The sequence below is a fragment of the Ptiloglossa arizonensis genome, chromosome 4 (genome assembly GCF_051014685.1).
Source record: "Ptiloglossa arizonensis isolate GNS036 chromosome 4, iyPtiAriz1_principal, whole genome shotgun sequence".
NCBI lineage: Eukaryota > Metazoa > Arthropoda > Insecta > Hymenoptera > Colletidae > Ptiloglossa > Ptiloglossa arizonensis.
This window is the reverse complement of record NC_135051.1, coordinates 5,999,988-6,019,167: the sequence shown is the minus strand read 5'-3', so window position 1 is coordinate 6,019,167 and position 19,180 is coordinate 5,999,988. Positions and strand designations below refer to the sequence as shown.

Genomic DNA, 19,180 nt, shown 5'->3' with positions numbered 1-19,180 from the left:
CTTGGCCAGCATGCGCTTCCTATTCGAAATGCTTAAAATCAGCGAAAAATTTTAGCAAAAGTTCGCAGAAATTCGTTTAAAATTCGCGCCTCGAGGAAATTCCTGGAAATGACGTCATTTCCAAGAAGTGGCACGATTGGAATACCTCCTCGCATATCATGTTCTCCCGATACCGAAGTCCCAAAAAGCTGAAATTTTCTAAAATTTTTGCCGGAAATTCGGACTTTGGTATCAGGAGAACATGATGTGCGAGGAGGTATTCCTTCGTGCCACTTCCGGGAAATGACGTCATTTCCAGGAATTCCCGAAAATTCTGAGAAATCATGTCACTTCTAGGAAATTTCGAAACTTCCGTAAATTCTCAGAAATGACGTCATTTCCAGGAAATTTCGAAAATTCTCGGAAATGGCGTCAGTTCCAAGAAATCCCGAAAAGTCCCGATAATTCTCGGAAATGACATCAGTTCCAAGAACTCCCGAAAATTCTAAGAAATGACGACCGACCCAAGCAGCTCGAGAAATTCTAGGAAATGACGTCAATTCTTAGAATTTCTCTGGCTGTTTGGAAGCAGTGTTCGATACAAACGATATATTTTCGATTCTTCGCCGTCATTAGAGGACAATTTTTAATCACAATACGTAGCAAATGTTTAACTAGTAATGGGAGGAAATGGAGGGCAGAATCTAATTGAAAAACACTTAATTATTCTGAATTCACATAGGTTTATTAAATAAATGTACGTTATACAAATATATACAATAAATGTTCGCACACAGCTCGAGGCAGACACACACACACATACGGAGTTGCTATTTTACTTCTTATGTATGTACAGTTGGGAGAAGGGTCGAATACGCCCTTAAACGTGGGCCACGCATCAAATTATACCATACTTGTATATTACAATTTTATATTACCAGTTTGTTAAGCCTAGACTAATTACATATACCATACTTTCATATTACAATTTTATATTACAAGTTTGTTAAGCCTAGACTAATTACATATACCATACTTTCATATTACAATTTTATATTACAAGTTTGTTAAGGCTAGACTAATTACATATACCATACTTTTATATTGCAAGTTTGTTAAGGCTAGACTAATCACATATACCATACTTTTATATTACAATTTTATATTAGAAGTTTGTTAAACCTAGACTAATTACATACACCATACTTTTATATTACAATTTTATATTACAAGTTTGTTAAGCCTAGACTAATTACATATACGTATGCCTCTCTACATCGCCGAACAGTCTGAGACACAATGTATTAATTTTACAGACGAGTAGGTTCGCTACAATTGTTATCTCGGTTGGCTGTGAGAGCATCTCTGTCTAAGGAGTCCTGTGTTCAACAACTTCCATTGCCACCAAGATTAAGGGCATCTGTCGCTGCACTCTTTGCCAGTACAATGAGGTGAGGCAACTCAATTCTTTTTGTAAACAAGGAACGTAGATATTGTATATACAAATTCGTATGTTTCATAAATTTGTATATACCAATTCAGTGCTGTACAAACGCGTATAAATTTACTTATATATAGCTTATATATGATATACCTCAATCTACTTATCTACATTACTTACGATATTACTTACATACTTATGCACATTCTACTCTACAGGCTGACTTCAATCGATTTCGAACGATTAGAAAGCTTGCAATTTTCGTTTTCTTTTTAAAGTTTTTAGTACTCTATCGATCTACTGTGAAAAATGTCTTGGAAAAGAACATTTCTCGTCGATAAGAAAATTGTGCGATATGCAGGCCAGAATGCTTTACACGCGCACAAACTTTCGTTGAAATCAGACATATAGATTAGGGGAATTTTCTAATAACATAGCGTACAAATACCTTCGCGAGCCACTGTATCTCTAAACAAAATCTATCGATCGCTTACAGACGCTGTGGTTCGTTGTTTCGCGTTGTACGATGTACAGAGTGGTCACTGAAAGTCTGAAAGATTCGAAAAGGTCATAACCTGTTCATTTTCAATTTATTTAGTGGTTATTTCACAAAACAAAATAAAAAAAGAGCAAAAAAAAAAAATCCATTAATTATATTTCCAAATAAAATAATACAAAATTTAAGAAACACATGTGTTTGTAAAAGTTATTTTTGTTTTACATAATTCAACCTTTCAGTGACCACCTAGTACGAATATTACAATACCATTAAATACTTTTACAATAGATATTAATATCCTCTTACAGGTTTCGGTAAAGAATTTTTTTACAAGACGTATAGGGAGTAACAATAATTGGGTAAATTCTAGGGTTACGAGTAATCGTTTGTGGCACGATTCTCGGTCGCAGATACCACGCTATATTTATCGTATTATAAAATCGCATTTTGTTTCCAGATGTTCGGTACCGGAGCCAAGGGAGCTTAGGCGTTTCGTGTCGCGTCCGCCTCCGGGTGGAGAAAGGTTGCACTGCACCATGCTTCGGCACTCCGTGGAACCTGTGCCCTGTTACACGTTGTATTTAGAGTACCTGGGTGGACTGGTGCCTCTCCTGAAGGGCAGGAGGACGAGCAAGATCAGGCCGGAGTTCGTGATATTCGATCCACAGAGTCAGGACAGTCTCCACGTTTTCGAAGACACGTCGCAATGTCCGTCGTTCAGCGATGGCTCGGACACGGAGAGGGACACGGCTGACCTGTGCGGATCACCTAGAAACAAAAGAAAAAATAGAAGGAAACGTGACGAGAGGTTGAACGAGGAGAGTGACGACCTCGCATACGTAGACACATTACCCGAGGTAATGTATCACCGATTGAAAACTTTCGTATCGGTATGCTCGGTTTCAAGAGTAGCGTGGTCAAAGTTTATTCCCTGAATCACTAACTGGGGGGAAGGTAATAAGCTTGGAACCGTCTCTCTTTTGCGCATTGGAGTGGGAGAAGGTCACGAGTCGCATACTTTATATCCAAAGTATTGATTGTTTACGCGTTCTATTAAATACTGGATCAAAGAACACATGAACAATCAATACATTCGAATATAAATCCTTCGTAATAGGTATCTCGTACAATACTTCAATAGAAAACAGCACCTTTTCCTTGTAACGTAGATCAGAAGAATTATGACCATAGGTCATAAACTACAATTGTGATTGGCAACGAGTTCTTCTTTAACTTGTCTACTACGGCAATCGTTTAGGTTTCCTACTCAACTATTTTTAGCGTATACGGCCCGATCTTCGTGGTTCGAAATTGTTACGCGGTCAGACTACTCGAAGAGTTCAAGATACGAGGGATTTAACAATCTCGAAGGGTTTAACGGTCGGCTCGAGTCTCGGGATATTATAACCGTTCGCGTGACCACGTGACGGTGTCACAAAACGTATCTCTTTGCAGCACGCAAGGCTGGTCGAAGTAACGTCCAATATCTGGGGCACGAAATTCAAGTTTCACGGTTTGGCGGAGTCGGTGCCCGCCAACTTGGGCCAGGTTACTTATCGAACCTCGTTGCTGCATTTACAACCACGACAGATGACTCTGGTGATGACGGAATTGCGCGACGACGTGCCGGCAGGTATACGCGTCATCCGAAATCGTCAGAATGAGAATCGATTGATCGTTAACCGCGATACGTCTCTCGGCAGGTCCAGACCCCACGTTCAATCCGAATCTGTTCTCCGAAGACGAGGAGGAATCGTTCCAGGAGCTCCAAAGTGCCTCGCGAAGCACCCCTGAAGCTCAACCACCCCCGATCGCACCGATGACGCCCCGTAACGCGCGACTGAACTCCAATCGTCCGAAATCTCAGATATCCAATCAGTTCATGACCAGCGAAGCCTTACCCACCGCCCTCTCTAGGGTCGAGAACTACGAGAACGAGCTACCCTACGTGGACCTACAGGAAATGGGGAATCTCTACGAGAACTTGCGAACCACCTCGACGACCACCTATCGAACACAACTGAGACACTATCCGCCTAGGTGTTGCGACGTACCGGCTCTCCAATCGCCAAAGAACGCGGTCGCCCCTACCCAGACCATAATCGCTACTTCGAACACGGGGACCGATTATTCCAACAACATTCAACGGATGAAAACTGTTCTCGCCGATCAACAGGTCGGCATAGTCGCGAAGAAGGAATTGGAGAACAACAAGTTCAATCAGATCGCTCAGGAAGACAAAACTCTGCTCACAACCTGTCCCCCCACGACCATCATACCCATGATGTCCATACACAACGGTCAGACATCCAGCACAGAAGCATCGAGCAGCCGTGGTTGTTCCCAAGGCTCGATCGTCAACGGTTTGGATAACAACGGTTGTTCGCAAACTCAGGGGATATTCCTTAACGGAGTTCAGGGTAAAAACAACCACAACAACAGTGGCGGTAGTTCCGCGAGCGTGAATCAAGCTTCATCGTTAGGCTCGTATTCCCAACACGGGCAGAGCCTTTATAACAAGAACGGTATACACCTGGCCAGTAACCATTCGCCAGCGTGTTCGTATCAGTTCCCGGAGAACATCGACCAGTGCGTGGGACAATCGTGCTCGCATTGCAGCTCGAAGTTCAAGGACCTCAAGTCGCACGAATCCTGCGGGAAAACGGGCAGCAGTTATTTCAGCGCCTGCGGTTCGGCCAGCAGAGCGGACGAGATGAGGTTCATCGACGACGAGGCACACGGAGAGGCTGCATCGTTGGAACAGTCCCGTGGCGTTCACAGAACATTGACGGTCGTCAGTATCGGTCCTCTCTGCGTGAACGATTCCATACCGAGAAGTTGCAGCGTGGGTTACTTGGACATGGTGGACGCCCAATTGGTACCGTGCGACGTGGCGTTGAACATGCTGAGAAAGGAGGCACCCAACAAGAGGCTGGTACTGGTGTCGAGGAAGACCAAGAGGAGAAAAAAGAACAAGGCCCAGCACGAGATTGGCCAGCAAACGTCCAAGTCGCCGAGGCTTCGTAACTGCGGCAAGTCCAAGAGCTTGGACTCCAGCGACATATTCCCGGCCAACGAGCACGTCGCTTCGCCACCCCAGCTGCCGGAACATGTCGAGGAGGCAGCCGGTGCTACCAGTCTAGAAGTAACGGAAGACAAGAGTAACGAATCATTGGAGGAATCGCCAGAAGCGACCGAGCCGCCTGTACAATACACGAAGCACACCTGTCGTTTACCTGTCGCAAACCCTAGTCCGATTGGAAGCTGTAACTCGCCCGCTAGGTAACGTGCAACCGAAGTCGTAGGCAGATAGGTTTACCTAACTGGAAGTACACGTACCCCCAGTGACATAAACAGAAACGAGTGTTCTTGAAATGCCCTGATCTAAAATTTAATACATTTGATAGCACTCTTTTTGTATAGAATTTAATTGAAGCTTTACTTAAAGCGAGTATTCGGGCATGCTAGGGGTAGGAATATGGAAATTATTTATTTTTATACGTACCTAAAATACGTACCCCTAGTGACATAAATAGAAACGAGTGTTCTTGAAATGCCCTGACCTAAAATTTAATACATTTGGTAGCACACTTTTTGTATAGAATTTAATTGAAGCTTTACCTAAAGCGAGTATTCGGGCATGCTAGGGGTGGTAATATGGAAATTATATATTTTTATACGTACCTAAAATGTTTTCGATGCATTTCGTAGACTATCCAGTCCAAGCGGTTCATTGGCATCATCCTTGGACGGTCTCGCAGCTCGACTTCGAGATTTCGACGAAAGCCATTCTCTGCCACCGCCGTCACCACGTCCATCGTCCAGGTAACATCGATTAATTCGTACAGGTTGCTCGACAAATCCACTTTTCATGCAGATCTTTTTTCAGATTGCCTAGGAGTTCGCCCAGTAGTCCAGCTCCGTCGAAGAAAGGTAAAAGACCGGCATCGGCCTCGCCGATCAGAAGGAGGCTCCTGTCCAGTCCATTACTGAGCAGAAAAACACGAAAGAGTCGAGGCGAGAGTTCCGACGAGGAGGGACTGCTTCAAGACGACTCGTCCGGAAGCTACAGAGACCTGGAAACTTTCCAAAAGGCTCAATTGCGCCAAAAGGTTGGTAAAAGTTGTAAATATAAATGTACAAACCGTGTCGACAAACGTACCTCAATGTTGATGACGCAAACGTTGAGAAAATATGCGGTACGTTGGACAAATTGGGGATCAAACTTCAGAGATACTTGTTATTCGCCGAAAGGAATAAAATACTTGGATTCAAAGATCTTTCCTTTTGGATTTACGAAATATTCAATACTATGTAGTCCTTTTGCGTTCTGGTCGAGAAATCCAAGATTTAGGCTGTGTCACAGGTTATTCTGAAAAACGAAAGAAAACTTTATCAGCACATATTTACATATATAATAAATTGTTCGATATGCTTTATCGAACGATAAAACTTATCGAACAACCTAGTACGTTTCTTCCGCGTATTTTTTTTTTTTTTTCATTGCGAGAAATATTAAACTCGATCGATTATCGTTCGAGTGATTCGTTGAAAAATTCGCTCACACGGTAAAGGTGGAATAATAATACATTTGTAATTATGGTCTGTAGTTGAAGCAAAAAGGAGGAGGGATATCTGCTCACAAGCCAGAGGCGGTAAGGCGGGAACTTGTGATGCACAATAAGGCGCCTATGTGGAACGAGACCAGCCAAGTGTATCAACTTGATTTCGGCGGTAGAGTGACTCAAGAGAGCGCGAAGAACTTTCAGATAGAATTCAAGGGCCGACAGGTAGAAAAATGACCGTCTAATCTATAACCATGTTCCGTCTAATTGGGTAACCGCATCTGTCTCTATTTTCCACTAGGTGATGCAATTTGGAAGAATAGATGGGAACGCCTACACGTTGGATTTCCAATATCCTTTCAGTGCTTTACAAGCGTTTGCCGTTGCCTTGGCCAACGTTACACAACGGCTCAAGTAACTGTTAGTCGGCGGCACATCGTTTGACACAAGTACGGGAAGATTTTCGATCGAGTCGAGGTGCTTTCTTTTGTCTTCGAAAATGATAAAAAAAATTATGTGATATCAGAGACGGGCAATATTTGTATTTACTCGTTGAACGAACATTGGTATTTAAATTGTAAAATGAGACATTTTGCAACGAATAAATAAAAATGTAATAATATGTACGAACAGCCAAAATATTACTTTCAAAGCCATAAATTAAAGTACCTTGACTCTATGTTGCGTCTACACACAATTTATCGCTTAGTTATTGATCCATGTATCGCGCTGAAAAATTTGAAATTATTTTAACACTTGAGAGCCTAAATAAGGCTCTGTTAGCTTACCGTATCGTTAAACACATTTCGGTTTACGATATCGTTAAGCTTACTTTCTCGATACGTGGAAAAATACTTGTATTTACAATGGATATAATTGACGAAACGTTATCTCGTTAGGCATTTGGAGTTTGTATTCTAGTCGCGCGTTGCTATACGATTTATCATTTCGATTTATTTATACGTGTACGATCGATTAAAGTGCAAACGATAAATTGTGTTTTACATTTGACTGTTGAAGATACGTATAATTAAAGCAAATAACAGTACAGTGAAAAATTACGATTAAATCTTTAAAAAATACTGGGAAGCTTCGATCCTAGCAAATACATTCCTCGCCAACGATGACTAAAATCCTGATCCTCTATCTTGAACAGTAGACATTATTATAGACGATCTTGCCACATTATCACAGATCTTCCATATTGATTTTCGTTCGTTTTAAATTACCTAAACTTGATTTCCAGGTTCATGTGACATCTGGAACACACGTACCAGAAACGCTAGCTGGACCGTATGCTGTAATTAAATCGAAATATTCGTCCAAAAATGAAAAAAGAAGAAGATAAACGAAGAAGAAGAGCAAGAAGGGGAAGAAAAAGAAAAAAAAACCTAGCAAGTCGTAGAGGAGTTAAAGCTGTAACACTACGTTACGCCTAGAATTACAAAGAATGAAAGACATCTTTAAGTACAGCTTTTAAGCGTGTAATAGAGCCGTATGTCTTTCGATTATTGAAGCTAGTGACGGGCTAGAAATAAGTTCTTTAAGTAAACAAGCGAGCATCAACCAGCCATCGCCACGATAGAGGGATTTTTGCACCGAAATCTCGAGCCGAAAAGCACATGGCCTTGTGTGTAGCGCGTAAACGAAAAGAAAAAGAAGAAAAAAAGGAAAAAAAAAAAAACAAACCACAAAACCTTCTTGAGGCCTTACGCGAGCCTCTCGAACCAACGCCTTTAAGCTAAAGTAAACTCGACACACAACTAACTAAAAAATTCGCGGATCTTAGCGAGGACAGTTTGCGAAGCGATTTGAATCCGGAGCAGGACAGAAATGGATTCCGTGGCAAATGGGAAACCGTGTAGTGAATAAGAGTTTCGTTGAATGCTTCTTCGCCGTACCGTCCAAAGTATTTCGTTTCTCCCAACTCTTCAGAGTGCTCATTTTTGTATAGTTTATGCGACACGTTGGAGTCTAGTAATGCTGTTGAAAGTTCACCTCGTTCATTTTTGCGGTCCGCCGGGATGTATTCGAATTTTATATACATATATATAATTGACGGACTCGCATATCCGCGCGAGCGTTTCATGTTGTTCGATTTAAATGTTTCTTAACGCATACTATAAAATTAACGATAACGCTAAATGGTAACTTTTAACGTCCGGCCTGTGTTCGTCCTCGTCGAAGCAGGGCAGACAAATGGGACGAAGGAGGAGTGAAAATAGCAGTAGGTTGGGTGGGTAACGGGGGATGGTTTTTAACCCTTTGCACTCGAAGCTTTTCTGCTACCAGAAACCACCACCTCGACGAAATCGTGCAATTAATTTCAAACGGAGCATTTTCGTTTCAACGTTTCGTACACGTATGTTTACGTCTTACAAGAAAGGAGTGATTCAATTTTAATTTCAATTCCAAACCACGATGGTTCTCCGAATTGGAGAAAGTACACCGAATTAGTACGCAAAATAATCCAATCGTCGTTTGCTTTCTTCGCAAATCGAGATATTTCTTTGTAAGAGTTTACAGAGCAAGTAAAACCGATAATTCTAGAGTAGAAATATCAGAAAAAGAAATTTTTAATGTTTAGAAAGGAGATTGAAGAAAGGAGTAATTCAATTTTAATTTCAATTTCAAACCACGATGGTTTTCCGAATCGGAGAAGGTACACCGAATTGAATCGAGGATCGACTCTCGAGTGGAAAGGGTTAAGGGAGAGGGATTAGCAGGAGCGGAAGTGGAGAAGAGTATTCGTTTGTACGCCAATGTGTGCACGCATCAAACTAACTGTCGTCTGTACTTAACCCATGATCGTTGTACTTCATTCGCCTAATTGTAAGTAACGCGGAAGATCCAACGTCAGGCCTACGCGAGAAAGTGCTTAAAGGGATACTTTTTCGTTGAATCAAAATTTCGAGAGTGGGGCGCCTGGAACGTTCCAATAGGAGAAATCGAAACGAATTCGAGCGATCGCTTATCGAGAGAGGATATCATTCGGTGAAAGTGACCGCTCTCCTATACGGGAACACGTGGCGATTATGCGAAGGAGAGGGGATGACCTTGAGCGGCCAATTGAATCTCGCGACTGCGCCAGGAACGCGATTTCAAGTTTCATGGCCGTGCAGGTACGCACAGACCAATAGCATTCTCGCATTCCTGAACGCAACAGCAATCTTCGAGTCGTGACGTTTGTTAAAACTTGGACTTCGTACCAAGAAAATTATTGTACAGTTCGGTCGAAGAAAGAATGGATTTACTTGGCGGAGAGTGTTTCACGCGAAAAAATGGAAAATTGTTGTATCATACATTGTTTTCGTTTCTCTCGTTCCTTGAAACAACCGGTGTTTGAAAAACTCTTATCCAAAAGTACCTCTTTGCTCTCGAAGAGTCTTATATCTTGAATCGACATTGGAATAAATGTTGTTTGGTCAAGTTTCGACACTACTCGCAACACACTGGATCCCAACCATTGATCTTTGAAGTCGATTCTTTCCTCGATCAGACTATAGAACCAACGTAGCGAGAAAAATAAACTGAATCCTGTGTGTAACTCGTGGAAGAGCACCGTGTGAGAAAATGGAAGAATAATGAGTGTACTTATTGTATAAAGTATAGCAGTTCATCCAAGTACGATGCAACAAGTACACTATGCTTTCTTATTGCTTGTATACGGAATTCGGTATATTTTTCTGGTCACTTTGCATAGAAGTTACTTTATTATAAGCAACGGATCATTTTATACGAGCTTGAAACCGTACTTTTTTCCGAATACAATGTTCACATCGGGATGCTCGACGTTTTAGAACCAATTTCCGACGACGATGTTCACAGTTAACGTTCAGGCTGCCCCATACTCGCGAGTTAGCGATAATCGATAAATATTTATAACCACGCATCGACAGTAATCGTGTCAGTATATAAATCCGCTAGACTGTACGTTTGAATTTGGTTTCTAGACACCGTTGTATCCTAAATCATCTATTATCACCAGTAGCCGGAAGCACGTACCCATATGTATCATCGATGACGAATCAATTTTTGGTTTGCACACTGTTGCATTTACAAACGCGAAATTAAACGAACCGCAAGCTCATGGGAAAAGTATTGCATCGAGTGCCTCGTAATACGCGGTACGAGCAAAGTGACGGTTCATCGTTAAAAAATAAATTAAAAGCGTACGGAATGTACGTAATTAACGTGATACTTGTCACGAAAACATCGTCTATTATATTTTTGTAAAATATACGGAAGTGGCGATTTCTAACGCGAAACTTGTACTCGAAACACGAGTATTGAGTAAAGAAATAACCTCGAACGTTTCGTAATTGAACGATTGAAACGTTCGAGCGTTTCGGAGGTTTACGAAACCCAAGTGTAGTAAAACCTCGATAATTGGAGACGAATCGAATCGAGAAATAATCCAATAAAAGGAATCACCCACTTACGCAGTACCATTTCTTTCGTTTACGTTCACTACTGCCTGTTTTTTCCTTCCACTCGTCAACACGGTGCAACGATGAACAATTCTTGTACAATTATCGAGGTTGCGTGTATCGAGGTTCTACTGTACGCGAACAAACGCTTTCGTGTTCTTAATTACCCCGAACGAAAGAAATTGAACGTTAACTTACATTTTTACTAAACGATACCGATGATCTTACACTTTACGAACTTTGTACATAAACAGGATTGAATCGTCGCGAAGTCGAGATTTAAAAATTTATAAAATTGTCAATCGTAGTTTCTAAAATCGATTACCTCGAGATATTATCCCGTACTTCCAATTTCTTTGCTTGACGAGAATCCTTCTCGTACGGTTTGCGCCACGTATTACGAAGCACTCGGTACGAGGAAGCCTTAGTTTCAAAAATCAACGAACACCTGGAAAGAGAACGACGCACATCTTCAGAGTACCACCATGGATTGATCCAGACTCGACATCCTTTCGAGAGTCCGTTTGAAGTTCGCCGTGAGTTCGTACGTTTACCGAGAAAACATTTTGTGTGCGACCATATTACAGTGTTTCTTTCATTTTACGAGAACGAGACGATGTCCGAGGAGTCATTTTAAGGGGAAGAAAAAGAAGAAAAAAAAGGGAAAAAAAAAGGAAAAAAAAGAAGAAAAAAAAAACTATAATTAAAAAGCGACAAAAAAGAAGAAAAGAAATAAAGAATCACGTTATAATGAAAGTTCCACCGATGGTTAACTTTACATACTTGCACGAAATTTTGATATGAAAAGATCCGCATTAATGTGACCCACTTATTTTTAATATGTATACGTCCTTATTGCATCTGCCGAACATGACGGGCTCAAGTCACGCGATAGGTTAACGGTTACGTCAATCGCAAGCAATTGTTCTTCGCGTAACGTTATTTATCCCGGAACTCTGTTAAAGTTGAGCGATCGACGGCTGCAATCATCGACGATCGCGTAAACGAAGTCCGCGCAAGGGACTCCGGTGCATTCACTGTTGCACTCGGGTGAAAGTCAATTGGCCGCTCAAGGCCACCGATGCATCCCCACCATAGTACTCGGTTACCCCACTGCTCAATTTTCATCTCTCCGCACAAGCTACCACGTTCTCTGTAACAGAGGCACACCAGCATACCGTAAAAATTGTTCTGTCCGATGTGATTTGCAAATTGAAGTGTCCTTGAGCGATCACTTGAATTTATTTCGTCTATTGTATTTTCTGAATCATCGCAGAATGCTTTTTTCAATGATAGAGTGCCTGTACGTGTGTAAATTGAAACGATCCACAATAGCGTGGGAAACTGTTAGGCATTGCCGTCGAAAGTTGTTCGATCGTATTGTTGTACAGCAATTGTTACTTGAACGTATTATTAAATCGTGGGAGACACTCGTAGCCAATCGTGACTGAGTTCCAAAATGTTCGGCCTAGCTCAAGTCAGACTATACGTACGTTGATCCATAGATGGTAGTCTCTCTTTTCGTTAATATATTATTGTTTTCGTTTATGGGCGTAATATTAAGATTATGCTTCTATAAAAACGCTATGTCACGTGTGAAATTTTGCGACTGAGTATTATATGATAACAACACGATTATACATAGTGTGCAAATCATATCAGTATTGTTTTCTCTCTTACGATGGAGATTGTTGATTTGTCGTCTTAGTGCTGAACAGTCATTCTGTACATGTGCAATGCAAATTTTGTTACCGAGTACATTGATGATTATCAGACATTTGTAAATAAAGAAAGAAATTCTACACGGCAATCGTAATTTTACTCCTCCGTTTCCCTGTTTATTAGCAATCTTTTCACGTAACTCGTGTCCATTGAATATCGCAATCCTACTTGTGCAGAGGACAATATATTTATCATCGTAAGGTTCATCGAAATTAACACAAACGAAGCAGAATTATTAGGTAGATAAGATAACCAGAATTCAACAGATAGCGCTATATTTAACGCTGCGAGCTGAAATATTTATCAGAATGCGTGATGGTAAAATGCTCGTTGCCCTTGAGACTGTTTAAGGTATTTATATAAGGAATGGTTGTGAGCTGCCATCTGTTAGTAGACACTTTCACATAGAAATCATTTTGTTAGCAACACAATACACACAAGGTCTCTTTTGGAATGCAGCACATCGGTTCATTCCATCGCAGTAGTAATTCTTCTTTTGAAACATTAATAGTGTTTCCCACGTTCCCGTGTAAAACTTTGGAAATTCACATCGGTATTATATTTTAGTGCACCATTTCGGAAGTTTGGTACGTACACAGGAATTAAAATATTCCTTCAAATGTATACATTATAATATATATATAATTTTCGTAAGTGAAATATTAAAGCACTTAGACGTTACATTAGAATGAGTAGCTTAGGAGAACAAAGAAAAGTACAGAGTACAGAAAATCGAGTACGAGAAAGTAAAATGTATCGAAAGAGAGAGTATGCGTGTAAGCGAAAAAATAAGCGAGGGAGCAAGAAGAAACGAATGCAGACACCTGTTTCGTACAGATAAAAGTTTTTCTGACAATAATGTGTATTAATCTATATAATACACTTGAATAATAGGATTTATATTTATATAATGAGGGAAAAGAAACGATGAATCATCTAGGCAGAATTTTTTTCAGATAAATATGTACATTTCCTGTCCTGCAACTCCTATACAGGGATTTATAAATAATTGGTTCCAAGGCAAAGAACCATGGCAGATAGTAACTATAACAAGTACAACTGTTCTTGCCACAGTTTGGTTGTGGAACTTTGTCTTTCAAGATGAAAGTATGATTTTCATTTAACATAAATTTACACGGTTAATATTTAGTTAGATTAAGTGAAATCTACGGTAATTTGTTTTATAGGCTTGATACAACGAGGAAAAAGACAATTTTTTAATTTAAGGAATTACATACCATCCATTAGAGATAGAATTAATCGAGAATTAAATAATATTAATTCATCGTTTGAAAAAGATGCTTTGCAAAGGCTACAGAATATTCCATTTGTTGTAAAGCTTCCAGATGATGGCATGGAACCGGATGAAATATTAAAACAAGTACAGCAGAGCATTCAGTTAGGTAGAAAAATTAAAATAAAGAATATGTTACTTAGTATGACACTGATAGAGAAATGTACTATATGTATTTTTGTTCAGGTGATTACGACTGGTCGAATGGGAAAGTATCCGGTGCTGTGTATACAATCAACACTAAATTGTCGCATTTAATGGGAAATATTTATGGAATTGCATCATATACAAATCCCTTACATCCTGATGTATTTCCTGGTGTGTGCAAAATGGAAGCAGAAGTAGTTAGAATGGCTTGTGATTTGTTTCATGGTGACGAAAGTACCTGTGGCACGGTAAATTGTTTTCAGCTACGAATAATACAAAATAAGCAAACAGTTTAGCTATAACAAGGTTTTTCTTAGATGACTACTGGTGGTACAGAGTCAATTCTGTTAGCATGCAAAACATACAGGGACTATGCAAGATATATGAAAGGTATTAAAAATCCAGAAATGGTAATGCCTGTAACAGCACATTCTGCTTTTGATAAGGCTGCTCAGTACTTGAAAATTAAAGTACGTTTGGTACCTGTTAATCCACACAGTTATACAGTTTCTATTAAACAAATGAAAAGAGCTATAACAAGAAATACAATAATGGTACGAAATTATGTTTCTTTAATGTTTGTAAAAATATATATATATATATATATATATATATATATATATATATATATATATATAACGATAAACATTATACTAATAATCTATAATAGTTAGTAGGATCAACTCCAAACTTCCCATATGGAACAATGGATAATATTCAAGCTATTTCTGAATTAGGGTTAAAGTATGACATTCCAGTCCATGTTGATGCCTGTCTTGGTGGATTTTTACTTTGTTTCATGCCAGATGCAGGTTTTACTGTGCCATTATTTGATTTTAAGCTACCTGGAGTTACAAGTATATCGGCTGATACTCACAAGGTAAATAAATAATATTATAATTAATTTTGGTGTGAAATATATAATTGAATTCTTTTTTTAGTATGGATTTGCCCCGAAAGGTTCCTCCCTTATTCTTTATAGGAATAAAACATACAGACATCACCAATATACTATATCAACTGATTGGCCTGGTGGCATTTATGGTTCTCCAACAGTAAATGGTTCAAGGGCTGGTGGAGTTATAGCATCATGTTGGGCTACATTTATGTATTTTGGTCATAATGGATATTTAGAAGCAACAAAACAAATTATAGAAACTGCTAAATACATTGAACAAGGGTATGCATTTGAATTTAAATCTGGTCGTTTTTATTTATTTTATATGACTGTATATAAATTCAATTGTTAACAGATTAAGAAAAATACAAGGAATTTTCATTTTTGGTACTCCAGCTACTTCAGTTATTGCACTGGGATCAAATGATTTCCATATTTATAAACTTTCTGAACATTTAAATACAAAAGGATGGAATTTGAATACACTTCAATTTCCTCCTGGTATACATCTTTGTGTTACATATGTTCATACTCAACCTGGTGTGGCAGATCAATTTCTGAAAGATGTTGAAACTGAATTGAGCATAATTTTGAAAAATTCCGAAAATACGCTCGAAGGAAAGGTAAATATAATTGATAAGTACATTTGATAAAAATGTAATGTAAAAATAATACATTTTTTCAGCTTGCAATTTATGGAATGAGTCAAAGTCTACCCGATAGAAGCATTGTTGGTGACTTTACAAAATGTTTCTTAGATTCCATGTATTATACGCCCAAAAATGAAACAATAATCAGTAACGGCCCATAATAATGCAAGTAACTGTAACGTTTAACAAAAATTGTTATTTTCATGACTTTTAATATTCAATATTGTCACAAAAATTACGAAGTCCTACTACGAGTCTGAAATTTTTATAACGATTTCGTTTGTCAAATAGAGAGTAAATTCTCAGTTGCTCAAATTATATGTACAAAGTCAAACATGTAACATATATTTTATATAATAGAATTTTTACCTCTTAATGAAAATAGTTTGAAGGTACAAAAACTTGTTCTAGTCAAGAAGGTACTTTCGTATAAAATTTCACGAAAACTACTAACAGATAACGCATAATCACGTGTAACAATAAATTTTGTAATGTATCCACAAAAACAGGTTTATGCCAATACATCGTATAAAGTAACATTTATATTTATATATTTATATCTACTATGTATTTTATACATTTTGTCTATCACTTTCATTTATGTAAATAATATTTGTAAAATAACAATATCGTAATGTTTTATTCAGAAATTATTAATCATTTTTACACAAAATGGCATGAATATTCAAAGTACTTAAAAATGATACTAAAATAATTATATCCCTTTTATAAAGAATACACGAATTTGAATTGCCTGAAATATATTTATTTAACACAAGCATAATTGTTGTGCATTTATTCATAAACTTTATCTCATGTGAATATTAGTTTTATTTTCTCAAGGTCTAGTTTTATCTTAGAAAGTTCGTTTTGATTTTTTCTTTTTACCTATTTCCTTTAGTAGATATAGAGGAAAACAAGTAGCCTTGAAATTAAGGTTGACTACGTCAATCTACGTATACACATGTATCGATTTGAAATATTGAGTTCGTACATTCGATGTATGTACAATATTTGCAACGGAGAGCAATTTATAGTCAAATTTGTCGCACGTTTGTGGTTAGCGAAAATTGGGAAAATGGACAGTCTACCTACCACATCACGTTCATAGCTGAAGGGTATTAATATATGCCATGGCATGAGGAAAATTTTATCGAACTTGGGAACTAGTTATGAGGGCAAATGCCAACACGATCTCGTGAATATGACCGACATTTTCACTCGTTTTTTTTTTCACGATTCGTCTATGGCTCTTTTAAACAAAATTATAAGGTATCGTGTCTAGTATCTTTAAATCTCTTATATTCTATAAATAAGATTTATTATTTCTTTGCTGGCCCTATGTACAGATAATTGAATGATAAAGATTAAAAGTTATATTTGAAAAGGTATTCAAATATATTGCTCGAACCTCTTTTAAAATTAAAGACGAAAGTTTAACCTTTTACTAACGTATCATTTTCAGTAGTTTACGTATCTAATAAAAATATGATGCACAAACCATTGAATTACTCCGGATTTTGTTATTTCAAAAGCCTCTCTACAGCATTATATCGATCTTACACCGAATTTATCCCTATCATGTCTAACTCTAATGAATATTAATAGTTAAGAATACGGTTTTTCTTTTGATCATTAAAGGATAATAAATTCATAGAAGTGACAAGGTTTAAGTGGCGCGGTGATAATGTGAAAAGAGAAATACTTGATAAATAATGTAACATCTTCTTGCTACTTACATTAAGATGAAACATTCGTATTAATATTTATGAATCTTTGTATTCGTCTTAACAACTGTTGTCAGATGGTAAGTACAGAAAAGTAGCATTTGATTTAAAATAACAATGATTCGTTAGAAGCAGTTACGCTTACAAAGCATCGTTATCACCATACGACAACATTATTAAACGACCATTTCGATGATACTGAGAAGACTTTCAATGCATTAAATATCTATACAGATAATTTCCAAAATGAATAAAAAAGTGTAAGTGACAGTTTTAATTCAATGAAGTTAAAATCTTCAACCCTCGTTATTAAACGACAATTTCGACGACACTAAGGAGACTTTCAACGCATTAAATATCTACACAGATAATTTTAAAAATAAATAAAAATGTGTGACAGTTTTAATTCAATGAAGTTAAAATCTTCAACCCTCGAGTATCTAGTAACACGTTCATACTCCCCAAAGTAATCTCTCATTTCGATCACTCGGGTAACAATTTTCTTCTCCTCCCCACCCCACCCCGTAAAATTTCTATTTCCGGATTTATGTAATTTTTCTTACCCAGGTAATTAGAGTGTTACAATACGTTACACCGGCCGCGTTAAACCGAACCACGGTCTATCACAGTCGCATGCGAAGTGATATCGAGTCGTCCTTCACCATGGGAGTTGACATGACTGCCACAAGAACGTTTAGTATTGCGAAACGTTCCTCGAATATTGAACAGCCCTTGAATTAATGACGAGCGAGTAATCGCGTGTACCCGAAAGGTTGGGAACTGCTTTGGCACAGTTTTACGCGCAGTTTCGGTCTACATAAATTTAGGGAGGCACGAGTGCTAAACGGAGTTCAACCAGTTACGTATAGCTTGCTACAAACGACGAGCACGGGCATGTTTCCGAAGATCCCGTGGATATGTGATAGCACGGTGAAATCCACGGTCCGCTCTATCGCGAATGTTCATTCTGGCACGACGCCAGTTACTTGAACACTGGGCAAAAATTCAAACATCGCGACACTCGCCAGTGTCACCGACCCCGTTTACGTGGACACAATGTGGCTCGAATTATTAGGTCAGTCCGTAAATTCGCGTCGCCTTATTTTACACCTCGAATGCAATTGTCGGTGAGGGCCAACCGCTTTGAGAATTTCATCCATTCAATGGTGGAACACACGGACGATAACGGACCAACGTCTACGTATTCGTATTATTATACGATGTCGTATTATTATAGTCGTAGTGAAAATGATCTACCACCTTCGTAGGTTTATTTTTGCAACGACATGGTTGTAATATTTTTTTAAACGTTATATCAATTTGGTGAAAATTGTAACTTTGAAGATGTCTTCGTATCGATAATTTTAATTTATCGATGTATATACCATATTACTTGCTACCAATCGTGAATGACCAGTTTAAAACAATTCCCTTTATTCCAAACAGTGGTAAAGGTAGAATTAAAAGGTGAAACTTTGAAAGAGAACTTTTCCCTCTAACCTTCGGTTCCTGCGGCTAAAAAAAATATGGATCTTCTATTTTTAGTCGATCTACAAACCCACGAAGTTTCATTAAATTCCATCGAGATGTTTCTTGTCCGATTAATACGTTCAGCGAATTTAGAAAATTTTCAAACTACGTAGAAGAATCATTCAACGAAAAAAATATTTTCAAAAACCCAATAACAATGTATTTGTACAGACACACATATTTTTGTATGATTTTTCACGTAATAAAAACGAAGAAATTACCATCTCTACGAAGTTCGTTAATATTTCTAACGTAAATCTAAGGAGTTGAAACTTGATGAAATTTCTCTAAACGTTTG

At 38.3% G+C, this 19,180-nt stretch overlaps 2 protein-coding genes and 1 long non-coding RNA gene across 4 annotated transcripts in view; 2 read left to right on the top strand and 1 right to left on the bottom strand.

Moving 5' to 3' along the window:
- The window catches only part of Tusp (WD40 superfamily protein Tusp), a 77,345-nt gene extending 64,627 nt beyond the window's left edge, over nt 1-12,718 (top strand). The window contains exons 8-16 of one of the 2 annotated variants that reach the window (XM_076309567.1): nt 1,296-1,430; nt 2,377-2,776; nt 3,375-3,552; nt 3,623-5,201; nt 5,631-5,744; nt 5,809-6,031; nt 6,530-6,709; nt 6,786-6,933; nt 7,731-12,718. In XM_076309567.1, coding sequence (XP_076165682.1) covers nt 1,296-1,430; nt 2,377-2,776; nt 3,375-3,552; nt 3,623-5,201; nt 5,631-5,744; nt 5,809-6,031; nt 6,530-6,709; nt 6,786-6,902 — 2,926 coding nt within the window. In that variant the 3' untranslated portion in view covers nt 6,903-6,933; nt 7,731-12,718. Of the gene's footprint in view, nt 1-1,295; nt 1,431-2,376; nt 2,777-3,374; nt 3,553-3,622; nt 5,202-5,630; nt 5,745-5,796; nt 6,032-6,529; nt 6,710-6,785; nt 6,934-7,730 lie in introns of both variants that reach the window. The other variant, XM_076309565.1, reaches the window with a different exon arrangement.
- The window catches only part of LOC143145819 (uncharacterized), a 57,729-nt gene continuing 39,261 nt past the window's right edge, over nt 713-19,180 (bottom strand). Inside the window, exons 4-9 of the long non-coding RNA XR_012991773.1 lie at nt 11,240-12,067; nt 6,082-6,291; nt 5,604-5,995; nt 5,425-5,482; nt 5,156-5,303; nt 713-5,058 (exon numbers count right to left, since the gene is read on the bottom strand). This is a non-coding gene — a long non-coding RNA (uncharacterized LOC143145819). The remainder of the gene's footprint in view (nt 5,059-5,155; nt 5,304-5,424; nt 5,483-5,603; nt 5,996-6,081; nt 6,292-11,239; nt 12,068-19,180) is intronic.
- Nucleotides 13,065-16,176, top strand: Sply (Sphingosine-1-phosphate lyase). The gene is made up of 9 exons (XM_076309568.1): nt 13,065-13,223; nt 13,593-13,743; nt 13,824-14,039; nt 14,117-14,325; nt 14,395-14,631; nt 14,748-14,957; nt 15,019-15,257; nt 15,331-15,598; nt 15,661-16,176. The coding sequence occupies exons 2-9, from the start codon at nt 13,599-13,601 to the stop codon at nt 15,784-15,786; spliced, it is 1,650 nt and encodes a 549-aa protein (XP_076165683.1). The 5' UTR covers nt 13,065-13,223; nt 13,593-13,598; the 3' UTR covers nt 15,787-16,176.